General features: G+C 33.8%; 1 protein-coding gene across 1 annotated transcript in view; it reads left to right on the top strand.

Annotated features, from left to right (window-relative positions):
- The first annotated feature begins 10,672 nt into the window (after positions 1-10,672).
- ahcy (adenosylhomocysteinase) overlaps positions 10,673-16,785 on the top strand; it is a 30,000-nt gene continuing 23,887 nt past the window's right edge. Inside the window, exons 1-2 of the mRNA XM_059329989.1 lie at positions 10,673-10,820; positions 15,101-15,291. Of these exons, the coding sequence (XP_059185972.1) occupies positions 10,793-10,820; positions 15,101-15,291 (219 nt within the window). The 5' untranslated portion in view covers positions 10,673-10,792. The remainder of the gene's footprint in view (positions 10,821-15,100; positions 15,292-16,785) is intronic.

Raw genomic sequence — 16,785 nt, 5'->3', positions numbered from 1 at the left:
CTTTACCGTAATAATTACGGTGCAACTTTTTTAATATTACGGTAAAAAGATGTTGATTTCATGTTTAAGATTTAAGCCATTTTATTCCATATTTTACGGTTAAAAAAAAACGTTTTTCCATCAAAAGAAACGCTGTTCTGCCATATAACTTACAAGAAAATACTTTATAAATTGATTGATTGATTGATTGATTGTCTTTATTTCGAACATGCAAGCAAATAAAAAAAAAACAAGTTTAAATATTAATAGATGAATAAATAAAAAACTAAAAAGCAAAAAAGAATTGAGAAAACACATTTTCTGCAAGCTCAAAAGGGAGTAGGAAGAAGTAAAAAAACTTATCGAGTCCTAACCCTTAACAGGTCTCTATATCTACTGTATATACATATATATATGAATAATCAATATAGTCACATACAAATATTATAAACAATTATATATATATATATATATATATATATATATATACTACTGGTCAAAAGTTTTAGAACACACCAACTTTTCCAGAATTTAATTGAAAATGATGCAGTTTAATGTCTCAGTGTACTCTGAAATTAATGCACATTTGCAACATTTAAAAATCTTTATTGAGCATGATAGTGTTTTGAAAGTAAAAAAAGATTCAAAATCACATTTTATGTTGGACTAAAGGACTAAAAAAAGACACAAAATGACCCCAAAAAAAGACACAAAATGACACAAAATGACTAAAAAAAAGCCACAAAATGACCAAAAAAAGACACAAAATGACTAAAAAAAAGCCAAAAAATGACCAAAAAAAGACACAAAATGACTAAAAAAAGCCACAAAATGACTAAAAAAAGACACAAAATGACCAAAAAAAGACACAAAATGACTTACAAAGACATGAAAAGAATTCAAAAATGGACAAAATAGCCCAAGACTCCATAGAGTTAAGTTGTTAACCCATTTCTTGTTCCCTGAAAAAGGCCTACTTGTATAATTCTGAAATGTACATTATTTTTCAGTTTTGGTTAAGCTTACCTTTTTTTATTTACCTCTGGCAGTTCACCACTTACCTTTGGACCCTTTCAAGCTGTTCATTTGACTTGAACTGCTTGAATTTCAATAAAAAAATGGAAAAATTGGGGTGTTCTAAAACTTTTGACCGGTAGTGCATATATATAAATAGTATATATATATATATAGTATATATATATATATATATATATATATATATATATATACTAGAAACAATGTATATTACATTGTAAATACCTATACATGTATATTGTAAATTACTATATAAATATAAATATTATAAACATAAATACAATTACCATGTGTATTACAAAACTACAGTCTACATTTCATGCCTTTCTCAATCAGAAATCATCTGGAAACTGATTCTGACTTCTTCACTTCATCTCCTCATCAGTATGTCATGATACACTGTAAAAAAAAAAAAAAAAACGTGTTTTTACGGTAGAAAAACAGCTGTGGTTGCCAGAACTTTACCGTAATAATTACGGTGCAACTTTTTTTAATATTACGGTAAAAAGATATTGGCACTGTTGATTTCATGTTTAAGATTTAAGCCATTTTATTCCATATTTTATCGTAAAAAAATAAAAAGTTTTTCCATCAAAAGAAACGCTGTTCTGCCATATAAGTGACAAGAAAATACTTTATAAATGCTGCATAAATTAAAGATTTTACAATTAAATATTACAGTATATTTGTGTTAGAGATATGATGTTTAGTTCATTTAACAGTGAGAAAAAGTAATTTTTACAAAAGATAAATGCAAAAATTACAGTGATGGCTTGTATATATAATACAGTATATTTTTGTTACAAACACAGTGCCAGTGTATTTTACAGTAGAGTAATGTATTTTTCCCAAAAAAAATAATAAATATATATATATATATATGTATCTATATGTATATCTATATGTATATATAAATATATTTATATATATAAATATATATATTTTACGGTGTTTCATTGTTATTGAAACTGAATTAACTGACATTTTTTACAGTGTAACTATTTTTAAATGAATACTATTATATTTTTAAGACCAATTCATACCACCGATATAATGATATTATTATAAGATTATAATTCTTTTTTCTTTTTCTGGAGAGGCCATACTTCGTGGGATAAGAAAGTATCACAAGCAGGTAAAAATATTTTCACTCCACATTTTATTATATTATATTTGATGATTTTTCCCATGATATCTTAAGAGATATACTAGTTTTTTAAAACTATATAAAAGTTTAAAATTCTGACAACAATCATGACAACCTTATTACACAAATAAAAGAAATAAGCTAAATATTGTGTTGGGCTTAAAGGTGGGAAAACATTAAGGAACAGTCACAATGATATTAATTGCTATTAATATTAAAAGGTAAAAACAACCATGACCAAGTGTAACATGACATTATTGAAGTTTTTGCAGAGATTTTATTGAAATTTGCAGTGTGCATTCAGTATTTTTAAGGGAATCTCAATCGATGTTTTTTGTGTGATTTTTTTGTGTGTTTTTATGTGTTTTTTTCTGTGGGTTTCTCTTCCTGTGTTTTTTCTGTGGGGTTTTTGTAATTTTTTTGTTTTTTGTTTTTACCTGTGTTTTTGTATTTTTTGTGTGTTTTTGTGTATTTTTGTGTTTTTCAGTTTTATGCCATTTTTTGTGTTTTTATGTGTTTTTTATTATGTTTTTTGTCATTTTTCTGTGTGTTTTATGTTTTTGTGTTTTTTCTGTGTTTTTTGTCATTTTTTGTGTTTTTATTTTTTACATGTGTTTTTTTGTATTTTTTGTGTTTTTCTGTTTTTTATTATGTTTTTTGTCATTTTCTGTGTGCTTTATGTTTGTTTTTGTTTTTTTGTGGTTTTTGTATTTTGTGTGTGTTTGTTTTTTTGTGTTTAAAATGTTGATCCAGTAAGTAAAAATGACCAAATAATAATCAGGTGAGGTTGTGCAGAAAAAAATGATACCAGCATGGAATGATAAACATTTTTAAGTCGTTTATACAGACAGATCGAATAGCCTCAAACTCCAAAGGGTTAATTAAGAACTGCATTCAAAATCTACTTGATAATAAAGTTGTAAGGCATTAAAAAATCCTATTTATGAGGAATAAGCGTCATAAATTCCTGTGAGTGGAACATTCTGACAGTGTTTAGTGTGTAATGAACAGACTTTGAGTCCTTCCAGCCTCGGAGTGTTTCACCAGAATTCAAACTCAAACCTGTGAGACGTGAGACAGATGGTGAGACCGTCTGCTGCTGAAACCTTCTCTTCTTAAATTAGCCGGAGTATATCAGCCTTGGTATAGTGTTTCTACAGGCTCAGATTAGCTCCTTCAGCTGGAGCTCTGAGTCTCCACCTCTTGTTTCTCTGGGCTCCTGGTAGATTCAACACATTTTACAGCCATATATTGAGATTCCAGGACAAATTAGACAGTTTGCAGAATCAAACCATTAAATTATAGCCATTTGGATTAAATGTTTAGGAATAATTGGTCAACACTAACCTCCACAATAACCGTACAATTTGTGAAACTTTTTTTTGTTTCTCTGCACCAGATCTGAGAGAGAGAGATAGATAGATAGATAGATAGATAGATAGATGGACAAAATGACAAAAAAGACACAAAAAAACAAAAAAAAGACACGACAAAAGACACAAAATGACAAAAAAGACACAAAATAACAAAAAAAGACGCAACAACAGACACAAAATGACCCAAAAAAGACACTAAAAAACAAAAAAAAGACACAAAATAACAAAAAAAAAAAGACAACAACAGACACAAAATGACCAAAAAAGACACTAAAAACTAAAAGCAGACACAAAAAAGACATGGAAAAGACATGAACATGATTAAAAAATGGACAAAATAGTCCAAGACTCCATAGAGTTAATTAGTTAGTTCTATCATCAGTAGAAAGTACTTGTTAGATTGTTGCCGAATTAATTAGTCAGCCAATATGTGGGCAAGTCTGTCAGTTGATCACTGCATTTGATAGATATATTGATGATGGATGGATGGATGGATGGATGGATAGAGAGAGAGATAAAAACTGTCAGCTGTGGTTCCAAGAATAATTCTGCAAAAAATACAGTACAATGTAACAACTTGTACATTTTACTGGTATTCAGTGTACAATAAATAATAACTGAATGTTAATTTACTGGTATTCAATGCACAATAAGCGAAATCGGCATTTCAATTTTGTATAAATAATTAGTATAAAAGCAGCATCATCCTGTTAAATTAGCAGTAAAGGACGCTATAATCTACAACTTAAAAAAAAAATTTTTTTTTTAAATTACTACGGTTTTAGGGTGTAAAATGTATAAGTTGTTCTGTAAAGATGTTGACATATGTTCTGTATTTTAGACGTAAATATTCTCGTAACCACAGCTGCCAGTTTTACTGTTTGTTTACAACAATACAATAAAATAGAATAAAGTTAAAAACGAGTCATAATGTGCAAAATTAGAGAGTTCAAGAGACAATAAAAATACAATATAAAAAATAAATACAAGGAAATATTATAATTACAAGGAAGTATATACCATAACTATAACAACAGTGCAGAATTAGTGCAAGTGTATGCTGAATATTAAGTAAATAAGTGAATATTGCTGTATATATTCTATAATATTTTCATTGAGAAAGGTATTTGATCTGCAGGCTGTTTATGAATCACTGGAGAATTAACTGGAAAACCAACAAGAAAATGTATTTTTAAAAATACATTAGATGAGTTGATAATAAGTTATACCGGTTTTCAGCTATATTTCACTGGTTCAATTCTTCATTTGGGTCAAAATGATTCTTTTTGCACTGTGTATAATTGTGCTGTGTCAGGTTTAAAAAAAAAAGTGAATTCTTTCACACATACAAGATTAGTAGAATTTACCAGATCCCTTTGATGTTTTTGTGTGACTTTTTGTGTGTTTTTATGTGTTTTTTGTGTGTTTTATTGTGTTTTTTGTAATTTTTTTGTTTATGTGTGTTTTTGTATTTTTTTTTTGTGTTTTTGTGTATTTTTTGTGTTTTTATGTGGTTTTTTATGTGTTTTTTTTGTCATTTTTAAGGCAATCTTGTAATTTTTTGTTTTTACGTGTGTTTTTGTATTTTTGTGTGTTTTTGTGTATTTTTGTGTATTTTTGTGTTTTTCAGTTTTATGTCATTTTTTTGTATTTTTTTGTGTTTTTACGTGTTTTTATTATGTTTTTTTGTCATTTTTCTGTGTGTTTTATGTTAAAAACTAGTCATAATGTGCAAAATTAGAGAGTTCAAGAGACAAAAAAAATACAATATGAAAAATCAATACAAGGAAATATTATAAATACAAGGTATATATATAAGTATATACCATAACAATAACAACAGTGCAGAATCAGTGCAAGTGTATGCAATGGCAGGTTTTTAAAAAAAAAAAGTTAATTCTTTCACACATACAAGATTAGTAGAATTTACCAGATCTCTTTGATGTTTTTTGTGCGACTTTTTGTGTGTGTTTTTTTTCAGTGTGTTTTTTGTAATTTTTTTATTTTATGTTTTTACGTGTGTTTTTGTATTTTTTGTGTGTTTTTCTGTGTTTTTCTGTGTTTTTGTGTATTTTTGTGTTTTTCAGTTTTATGTCCTTTTTTGTGTTTTTATTATGGTTTTTATTATGGTTTTTATTATGGTTTTTTGTCATTTTTCTGTGTGTTTTATGTTAAAAACTAGTCATAATGTGCAAAATTAGAGAGTTCAAGAGACAATAAAAATACAATATAAAAAATCAATATAAGGAAATATTATAAATACAAGGAGGTATATACCATAACTATAACAACAGTGCAGAATTAGTGCAAGTGTATGCAATGGCAGGTTTTTTTTTTTTTAAAGTGAATTCTTTCACACATACAAGATTAGTAGAATTTACCAGATCCCTTTCAGTGTAAAAAATAATAATGCTTTATCTTGTAAGCAATATTTTACCATAGCCTTTACAAAAAAAATGCTGGTTGATTGAACACTGCATTGCATTTCAACTGTTTATTTATGCATATTCCAGCAAATATAGTGAAATTAAAGGAACTTTATTTCTTTCTGACACAATGTGCTGACTTATTATTCTCTTCCTGACATTTAGTTCTGCTTTTAGACTCCCGATGATGAATCAGGATGTTAAAATGACTTGTGTTTATGTGTTTCTGGAGGAATGTGTGTGAGGACCTTTACTCTCACTGAGGAGTTACTGGAGCAAAGGTCAGGGCCGGGGTCAGAGGTCAGGTTGGGCAACAGCTATTATTAGTACAAACACACCAATGAATAACATATATGCTATATCTTTTTAATGTTGCATTAATGCAAAGTATTCCTTTACTTTGTGTAGAAAAGTTGTGATACAAGCACCTCTGGTCTTATGAAAAGCTACTAATTATCCTATAGTATGGGAAGATTTGTCACACTATTCTTTGACTAAATGTTTCTTTAAACTTGACAATGCAAAGAGAACATACTCAGATGCATTATATATTATGTCTACAATAAATCAGGGGTCTCAAACTCAAATTACCTGGGGGCCGCTGGAGGCAGTATCAAAATGACCAAAAAAAGACACAAAATGACCAAAAAAAGACACAAAATGAGCAAAAAAAGACACAGAATTACTGAAAAAAAGACACAAAATGGCCAAAAAAGACACAAAATGAGCAAAAAAAACATCAAAATGAGCAAAAAAGACAAATAATTACTAAAAAAAAGACACAAAATGACCAAAAAAGACACAAAATTACAAAAAAAGAAAAAATGACTGAAAAAACACTAAATTATTTAAAAAAGACACAAAATTACAAAAAAGGTACAAAATGACCAAAAAAGACAAAGAATTACCAAAAAAAGACAAAATTATTTTAAAAAGATACAAAATTATGAAATAAGACACAAAATTATTTAAAAGACACGCAAAATTATTTTAAAGAGACACAAAATTATTTTAAAGAGACACAAAATTACAAAAAAAAGACACAAAATTACCAAAAAAGTAATTAAAGGGACCTTCCACACACAACATGTTAAAGTGCCATTCATATAAAACTCACATTAAACTTTCATATCAAGGTGGGGGCCACAAAATATCATCACGAGGGCCACAATTGAGTGAGTTTGAGACCTATGCTCCAAAGCTTACATAGTCACTATATTTGTGGAAGCCTATTTAATTTAAGACATCATTATTTGGGAATATGAACCATAATACCTAAGGAGAGTGAAAATTAAAATCATTAAAAAGTAAAAAAAAAAAAAAAAAAAAAAGCCCTGCTCCAGTTGATGTTTCACTTTGGTGATGCAAGTTTTAAAAAAAATAGATGAAGAAATGAATTAACTACCCAAGAAACTGTCTTGAAAACACAATGAATGAATGCTTTCACTGCATTATGACAGAGTCTGAGGACTTGTTTTTTGTTGAGCCTTGTATTTATAATGCAAATATGTTATATTATGTTGTTACAATATTTAAATTCTATTAAGCAGACACTTCATCCAAAGCGACGTACATGTGAGAGAACAACCAAGGCAAAGATCTAGTAAAAACAACAACACATGGGGTTAAATATGAGGCCAACAGGATGTCGGTGGTGTCAGGCAGTGCATGCAAACAGTGCAAATAGTGCATAAAAGGTTTCATTTTTCTTGTTTTCTCATGTATTATTAGTCTATTCTCCAGTCTCTTGGTAAAGATTGAGATTGAACCATTCTCCAATAACAATGCTAATTCCCTTTTCTTTTCAATCTAATTCAGCCTACAGAAGAAAAACTTGCAACACTTATATAATATAGTCTAGACGGAATTGTCCAAAAAGTGAAAGTGAGCAGCATTTATGGGTACAAGTCAGGAACCGGTCTACTTTACTTATTTCAAGGGTGCTGAATCCAAAAAAAATGGTTCCCAAGCGAAATTTTGAGTTTTTGACCTTCTCATTTGCATATCAAAATGGCGGCCGTTGGTCGTTGGACCATTTTCCCTTAGTTTTTTTGTAAGTAGGCAATCAAAGATGAGGAAATTAAGTTTCTGGATCTATAGTCTAGGGTCAGAGCAAGGATATAGTGGAGGCTCAGTGTCTTTTTATATATATATATATATGCAAAATACCAACTTTTAAGGTGAAATTAAACATTATTTGTGTCATTTTTTTAAGGCCGACATAAATATTCAATCAATATCACTTTTAAATGTTCCAGTTGGTAATTTGCATATATATATATACATAAAAAAGACACTGAGCCTCCACTATATCTTGCTCTGACCCTAGACTATAGATCCAGAAACTTAATTTCCTCATCTTTGATTGCCTACTTACAAAAAAACTAAGGGGAAATGGTCCAACGACTGAGCAAGATGGGCAATTTGGTGGCCATTTGATACAAATTAGAAGGTCAAAAACTCAAAATTTCGCTTGGGAACCATTTTTTTTTGGACTCAGCACCCTTGAGATATGTAAGGTAGGCCGGTTCCTGACTTGTACCCATAAATGCTCCTCACTTCTTATAGGAGGCCTTTATTCTGAAATCCGTCTAGACTATTATGTTAGAACAAGTCAGAAGAGCTAAACAGTAGCCGTTGTGTGCAGATCATGTGTTTTTGTAACTCATGTTACATTATCAGCCTTCTGAGAGAGTCTCGGGACCAAACTGACCATTTTGTTGCTTTTCCACCATGCATTACCTAATGCAAATATGCTTTATTATGTTATTAACCCATTCTCCAATACTGATGCTAATTCTGATCTTGTGTTTTTTAACCTTATTCAGTTAACAAAAGAAGAACTTGCAACATTCATGTTAGGACAAGTCAGAAGTATTATACAGTATGTGTCTGGGGCATATATTTATAGTATTCTGCTGTTAAATAGGATGTGATAGATTAAATCAGGGATGGGCAAGTGGAGGCCCTGGGGCCGCATACGGCCCGCACCCTCACTTGAAGTGGCCCTCAGTACAACTACATGCATTTGAGCATGAAATCTTAAAAGTTGCAGTGTAAAAATGCACAAAATTACTTCTTGCAATTAATGTTGGTCTGCTGTTCTTGCACTGAAAAAAAAAGAAATCACAGTAAGTGGTTACTTTTGCTTCAAACCTTTTGTATTCCTATTTATACTGTTATACATGCATTTGAGCATGAAATATGTTAAGTTACTGCACTGTAAACAAATAGACACAAAATAAACAAACTCAAAATGACACGAAAAAGACACAAAAAAGACACAAAAAAACACAAAATGAACAAAAAAGACACAAAATGAACACAAAATGAACACAAAAAGACACAAAATGAACAAAAAAAGACAAAAAACCCCCACAAAAAATGACACAAAATGAACAAAACAGAGACACAAAATGCACAAAAAAAGACACAAAATGAACAAAAAAGATACAAAATTACCAAAAACATGAAATCTTATTTGCTTCAAACCTTTTGTATTCCTATTTATACTGTTATACATGCATTTGAGCATTAAATATGTTACGTTACTGCACTGTAAAAAAATAGACACAAAATAAACAAACTCAAAATGACAAAAAAAGACACAAAAAAACACAAAATGAACAGAAAAGACACAAAATGAACAAAAAAAGACAAAAAAAGACACAAAAAAACCCCAAAATGAACAAAAAAGACACAAAATGAACAAAAAAAGACAAAAAAAGACACAAAATGAACAAAAAAGACACAGAAAAACACAAAAAGACACAAAATGAACAAAAAAAGACAAAAAAACCCACAAAAAATGACACAAAATGAACAAAAAAGATACAAAATTACCAAAAACATGAAATCTTATTTGCTTCAAACCTTTTGTGTTCCTATTTATACTGTTATACGTGCATTTGAGCATGAACTATGTGAAGTTATTGCACTGTAGGCATATTTAAAATTGCAGTTTCATCATATCTGGTTAAGTGCACGCTCCTATATGTGGCCCTGTTGTAGTGTCAATGAAAAATTGACAAAAAAAGACACAAAAAAACACAAAATGAACAAAAAAGACACAAAATGAACAAAAAAAAAAGACACAAAATGAACAAAAAAAGACACAAAATGAACAAAAAAGACACAAAATGAACAAAAAAAGACACAAAAAATGACACAAAATGAACAAAAAAGACACAAAATGAACAAAAAAAGACACAAAATGAACAAAAAAGACACAAAATTACCAAAAACATTAAATCTTATTTGCTTCAAACCTTTTGTGTTCCTATTTATACTGTTATACATGCATTTTAGCATGAGCTATGTGAAGTTACTGCACTGTAAACATATTTAAAATTGCAGTTTCATCATATCTGGTTAAGTGCACGGTCCTATATGTGGCCCTGTGGTTGTGTCAATGCCTCCAGCATTTAAGTTGCCCATCCCTGGATTAAACAGGATAGTTATGTCACTTATTTGTCAAGTGGAATGATTCCAGACCTATTTTATACAATCTATGGTCCAGACTAAACTTGTTCCAGCAGCAGTTCCATGTCCCGCCCCCTCACACTGCAACTGAAGTTTTCATTGGCTGCCTGTCCCAAATCGACCGTTATCCAATCAAATCCCTCCGACGCGGGGCGGGAGCGACCGCAGCCAATAGGAGTCCAGAGCGGACCCCGCGTGGACCCGCCCCCGTCGTGTAAACTGGTTTGAATGTGGCTCCGAGTATAAAAAGCTAGCCGTCATGTGTCTGTCCCTCCCTCTCTGCCTCTGTCCGTCGGCCAGGCTGCTGCTGCTTTAACCTGCCCGAACCAAAACACCACAAAACAACCATGTCCGAGAAACTCCCCTACAAAGTTGGTCAGTGTCAAGTTTTATTATGCTAACTAGATAGCTTTCGTTTGCTAGCATTCGCTAAGTAAAAGCTAACGCATGTCGGGACAATGGCTCCTCCAGCAGCCGGAATTAGCCTCAAAACTAGCATGTAACAAAATAAATATAATTAGATTTTTCAGACTGATTTGTTGCTAATCCTAGGGATTATAGCGGTTAGTAGTTGTTGCTAATGTTAACTTGCTAGCATGTGTTAAAAAATATAAAGCGTTGCTATGGTTATTCAACAAAGTGTTTAGCATATGTGTTGTCCGTTGCCGTTAATTTAGCTTTTTGCTTGTAAATGTACACTTTTCCGTATGCAGATGCAGAGTTTGTTTCATTCTGAGAATGAATCGACATGTAACAATCTAACTAGCGCCGAGCATGGGCTTCTCTCTATGAGCAGAGACGATTTCCACAGTGTCTGGATATTGTAGTTTTTTATTGGAGCCGTAGGCGCTAGACCCTATGCCCAAAAGTGTGCTTGTGAACTACAATTCCCGTGATGCCCTGCGCCTCGCCGCCAGTTTGTACTTGAGTGACAGGAGCAGGCAGAGACTAGGCTGCACTGAAAGCAACTTGCATACCGTAGTAAAGCTGCTACTACACGTGGTGTGATCCTGGTAGCAGCTTTTAGACTTAAATACATTTAATTAAACTGTGTTTTTAAGTTTATCGAGGGGAAAATATAAACACTTTGAGTTCTTCGTTTGTTTACAGAAATGGGGACGCACCATTTGAGGGTAAACCGGAAAAGAAACATACAAGCGGTGCTGATTTGCATATAATTTTTTTTTAAATAATGCAATTAAAAATGAAGAACAAATTGCGTTTTGATAGAAAATTCAGGGAATGCATGCAAAATAGATGTCTAGTATTATTTAACCCTCGTAAGGTGTTCGTTTGCATTTTGGGCCTTTTAATTCAACATAATCAAACTTTAAAAAATCTCACCATATGTTTACTTCTTCCCAATTGCAGGTAGTCTAAACACATATGTTACATTTGTTCCCTTTACCTTTGTTAAATCACATTTATGAGTAGAAATGCCACTCATTTTTGTTTATTTTTGTATTAAAATGTAACAAAATAAGGAAATGCATCATAAAATGGTCATAATCCACAATTGTATACATTTAAAAAAAATCTAATAACTGCTGTTGCAACTTTGCAATCATTATCTGCCATTTGTGACCTTTGCTGGCCTGCTGTGAAGCAGCTGGTTAGAAGCAGAAGAAGTTGCACAATGTCCTGCTAGCAGATAGCTCTGGGTCAAAGTCTACACATCAATCAACTACCTGCAGTCAAGAGTTTCTCATTAACTGACCGTCGAATCCTGATATGTTGACAATTGATGCAAACTTAGTAATTAACTTCAAATGGTCAATCAGTGGAATTGGCTTTTATTTTTGCCCCATTTCCTACTGTTGTTGTGCTTTAGGTTGGTGGGTTCACAGCAGGTGTTAGAGCATTAGTGCTGCAGGGAGTTATTCAATTTAAGCTGCAATGATCAGTTGATCTTATGAAAAAAGAATTTGGCAGCTATGGGAACCTTTTGATGTGGACTTTTTGGGGCATTTTTTCAACATTTTAGAGGATAAGTCTTTAATCAATTGGTTTAAGAAATGTGCAATAATCTGCAGATTAATTAACAATGAAAATTATTGTTAGTGGCTGCCCTTTATTCCACTGAAAGTATTGCATATTAAACATGGTTTTTGAATTCTCAGACTTAATTAGGGTGTTGCATGTAAAAGCCTTGGTTTAAACAGTGCAGAACCTTTTTAAGTTAAACATACAAGCCTGGCCTCTCTATTTAAATGACTGACCTGATGTGAATTTAAGTTTACTTCAACCATGACAGCAGACCTACCTGATGGATAACTGTTCTTCAAATGCTGGTACTGTTACTGTTTCTAGGTAGATTTTAACCCCAATGACTGCCAGTATTTGTGCTCTGCTCACGTAGCTCTACAGAACCACACAATGATTCACATCCAGGGACAGAAGTTAACTCCACTGAGTGTGGTTTTCAGTTTAGTCATTCCCTTTTGACCTCGGTGTGAGTTTGCGACCCTAATCCTGTCTGTGGCTGGTGATTCAGGACAGTACTGGTTGCGAGCGGTTAGACCAGATGTGTGTTTGCACAGGCTGCAGCCTCTGATGTCGTGGAGGACACAAGGTTGTACTTTGGGACTTCCATCCTGCACCCTGAGGTTTACCTGCAGCGCTGTAGACTAGAGCCTGCAGGCTGGAACAGAGTGCTTCACTTCCTGTTAAGTCAAGAAGCTTTCAGTTGCACCATCTATAAATTAAAGTGCAAAGATTAGTAGTGTCAAAAGTTAAAGCTGTGGCTCTGTGTAAAATGTGGGTCCAGCTGATGAACTATACTCAGTCTGGTGTTAAACCTGCAGCACTTCTTTCTCTTCTGCTTCCTCTTCTGCTTGTGCAAAACTATCTTTTAGTTTTATAGTTGGTCATAATCAGCAGCTAGGTTGAGAGAAAAACACTTGTACAAAGCACAAACACGCTGCGAAATAAGTAGGTAAAACAAGAACGAACCAACATTCTTTTGTGTGCTCTTCATGTTATATCCTGTAGCTTAAACCAGAGACACTTCAAGTTTTAAGTAGTGAATCAAAGCCGGAGGCATTAACAATGTTGTAACCCTTACGGTGTATCAATTATTCATCATTAATCACTTGTTCTGACATGTTTAGGAAATGTTATAGCTATGCTGTATCAGTCAGAATGCAACACAGCCGCCTACTAGTTGAAAAACTATGAATTATGGACAAGATGCATGTGTTTTTTTCTGAGTTTGTAATTTTCTGTCCTGTTTTAAATGCATGTTTTACCTCCTATTACATTCATTTAGTGAGCTCATGTCTTCCTCTCTTCAATAAAGCTTAAACTGCACATGTTGGGCTCCAACAGCTGCCTGCCAATGAAAGGAGTGACTGTACTGACGGCTGTTATGAGAATTTTTTTTTTTTTCCCCACTACAGCAACAACAGTTAGTCACAAGGTGGTTAAGTGTATTATGAAATGACTTGCAGTATTTTGCATGCATCAGGGAAAAGATTATCAAATATCCCCTTTTATGTTTTCTTAAGACTTCTCTAGTTAAACTGCAGCAGATTTGGAACCAGCATAGCTTTTATTAACATTCAGGTAGAGAATTGCAGTGCAGCACGACATAAAATAAATGTCATCCACGTTGTGTGTCAGTTTAAATCATGTCGAGTTGTGCAAGAGTCTCCAATATGAAAATGTTTTGTGCCCTTTGCAAGCATCATCAGGAGGATGTTCTTTCTGATATGTTGGGTCATGTTTTTGACTACACACGGGAAATTCCAACAGGGTAAAAGACTTTAAGGGTGTTTACAGTCAAATACCCAGAATGAGGCGGGTCTCACTTGCCGAAACGCCCCTAATATGAATATGAGACGTCCTGAGCAGTCTTTTGTCCGGATTTTTTTCGTCCCTGTCGAAGAGCAGGGCCGTTTTTCTCCCCTGAAAAAAAGCTTGGTTGCTGATTGGATAGAACGCTAAGCAGGAGACTTTTGGAGACTCATTTACTCTTCTTAACGAGCTGCCAGCCCCCGCAGCTCGTTAAGAAAAGTAAGAATGAGTCAAATCGACACAGTCCTCCTGCAGCAGTCTCTCCCAGCTGCAGTCACAGAGCCGGAGGGGATGTTAACCCCTTAGTGTCCAGTCTGCAGATTGCTAACAGGCTAACAGTTAGCTCTGTAGCAGTACAGTGTGTATGTGCTGCTGCTGCAGGAGGTGTTCACTTGGCGATCTGTTTGTTTACAACAAGCACCAGACACTCTGTGAATTAACCGGCATCGATAACTGTGCACTGTCGCTAGGTTTATGATCAGCGGAGACGCTGTGCATAATTAGCCATGCTGCTTTGTTTATGATCAGCTGCTGACGTTGTGCACAGTTGGCGACAGCGGCCACAGTTGCGTCTCATGTTTAATCCATCGCTAATCGATTACGCAACGATCGAAAACCAGCCTCATAAATCCCTCTGGGGACTTTTTTTTTAATGGAGACACGCAGAGTGAACAGACATTTGAGTGGGCGTGGCCTGAGTCTTTCCCAGCGGCCACTCTTCCCCCTAAAGGAAACACAGCTATTGAGTCCATTGTGAATAAAAAGTGTGAGGTGGAGAATGCGCTGATTAAGAGCAGACTAAGAAGCTTGGTGAGAACATGTCTGTTCATGTTTTCACATCTTGTTTTCTCTTCCTCTAGCTGACATCAGCCTGGCCGAATGGGGGCGCAAGGCCATCGATATTGCAGAGAACGAGATGCCCGGTCTGATGAAGATGAGGGAGATGTACGGTCAGTCCAAGCCGCTGAAGGGCGCCCGCATCGCCGGCTGCCTCCACATGACCCTGCAGACCGCCGTGCTCATCGAGACCCTCACCGCCCTCGGAGCTGAGGTGACATTTCATCATCATCATCAGAAATGTTATTGAGTAGGATAAACCCCTTGAGAGGACTCCTCTGGTTTTCGAGGGTCCTAAAGTACATTACAAAACAAAACACTCAACAATTTACAGACATACAACAACAAAGACAACAGGCATCAACACAAACATAACAAACAAAAAATGAACACAAGAATAATCACAACCTCTCAATGGCCACAAGTTGGCCATAACATTAGCCTAGTAAAACCGAAAGAAGTAACATAATATTATTGTAAATTGAAATTGCATTTTTAAAAATAAAATAAAAAAATAAATATGACATATTATCTGAAACGTGCAGTTTAACTCAAAATAAGAAGACAGGGCATATTTAAAACTATGAAAAGACGTCAATGATGGTATGTTTAAAGGAAGATTATTCCAGTCCAATGGCGCTTTGAACATAAATCATTTTTTACCAATTGTTTACATTTACAGGCCGCTTAGTAATATTCATTCTTTTAGAGAGCATCCATCGTCTATTGCCAGTTAGCTAAACAAAGCCCAACCCTACTTCTTTGTTCGCCTTCTTTACTTTAGTTGTTTGCTCTCTTTCATCGCTTCAGTCTCTCTTCTCGTGCACATATCCGCTTCAGCTGAACAACCAATCAGAATGATTTCTTTCACTGACTGACTGATCTGGCATGCTCAAGAGTCCAAAAAGCTGCTGACAAGAGTCCAACCGGTAGCAAAGGTGCAGGAAACACCACAAAAACTCTAGTGTCTCTCTAATGGCCCTACCTGGCTGGCACCGACCTTCAGCCTGATGCCTTTACGACTGTTTTATTGAACCTTTGACACAATTTGAATTGAATAGCAGTTAATGTTTTCCGACTCAGTGGATGCAGGTGCATCTATTTCACTCGGGGGGTCTCAAACTCAAATTACCTGGGGGCTGCTGAAGGCAGTATCAAAAGAAGCAAAAAAGACAGATTTTTTAAAAATTAGACAAAATGACCCCCAAAAAAGACACAATTGCTAAAACAACCCCACAATTATTTAAAAAAGACACAAAATAAGTCAAAAAGACACACAATTATTAAAAGACACAAAATTACCAAAAATAAAAGTAAAAAAATAAGTAAAGGGACCTTCCACACACACAACACGGTAAAGTGCTATTCATATAAAACTCACATTAAACTTTCATATCAAGGTGGGGGCCACAAAATATTGTCACGAGGGCCGAAATTGGACCGCAAGTTTAAGACCCATGATTTAACTTCTATATATCTTATCTTTGAATAAATGAGAAACTGGCAACAGGGAGTAAAACTCTCGTTTTCAATAGATTGAGATCAGTGGAGCAGAAAAGGCACAATTTAATTTTAGTCTGGTTTCAAAAAATAATTCGATATGCTGCTGATTTGATGAATGTATGATGCAGAACAAACTGGTTTATACTCATGAAATCCAGATGCTTTGATTTTGCGCAGTTGTGATTTTTAAATGGCAAGAGAACGT

This window comes from Centropristis striata, chromosome 3 (assembly GCF_030273125.1).
Source record: "Centropristis striata isolate RG_2023a ecotype Rhode Island chromosome 3, C.striata_1.0, whole genome shotgun sequence".
In the NCBI taxonomy this organism is placed as follows: Eukaryota; Metazoa; Chordata; class Actinopteri; order Perciformes; family Serranidae; genus Centropristis; species Centropristis striata.
The sequence above is the reverse complement of the archived record's forward strand: the minus strand, read 5'-3'. Positions and strand labels throughout refer to the sequence as shown.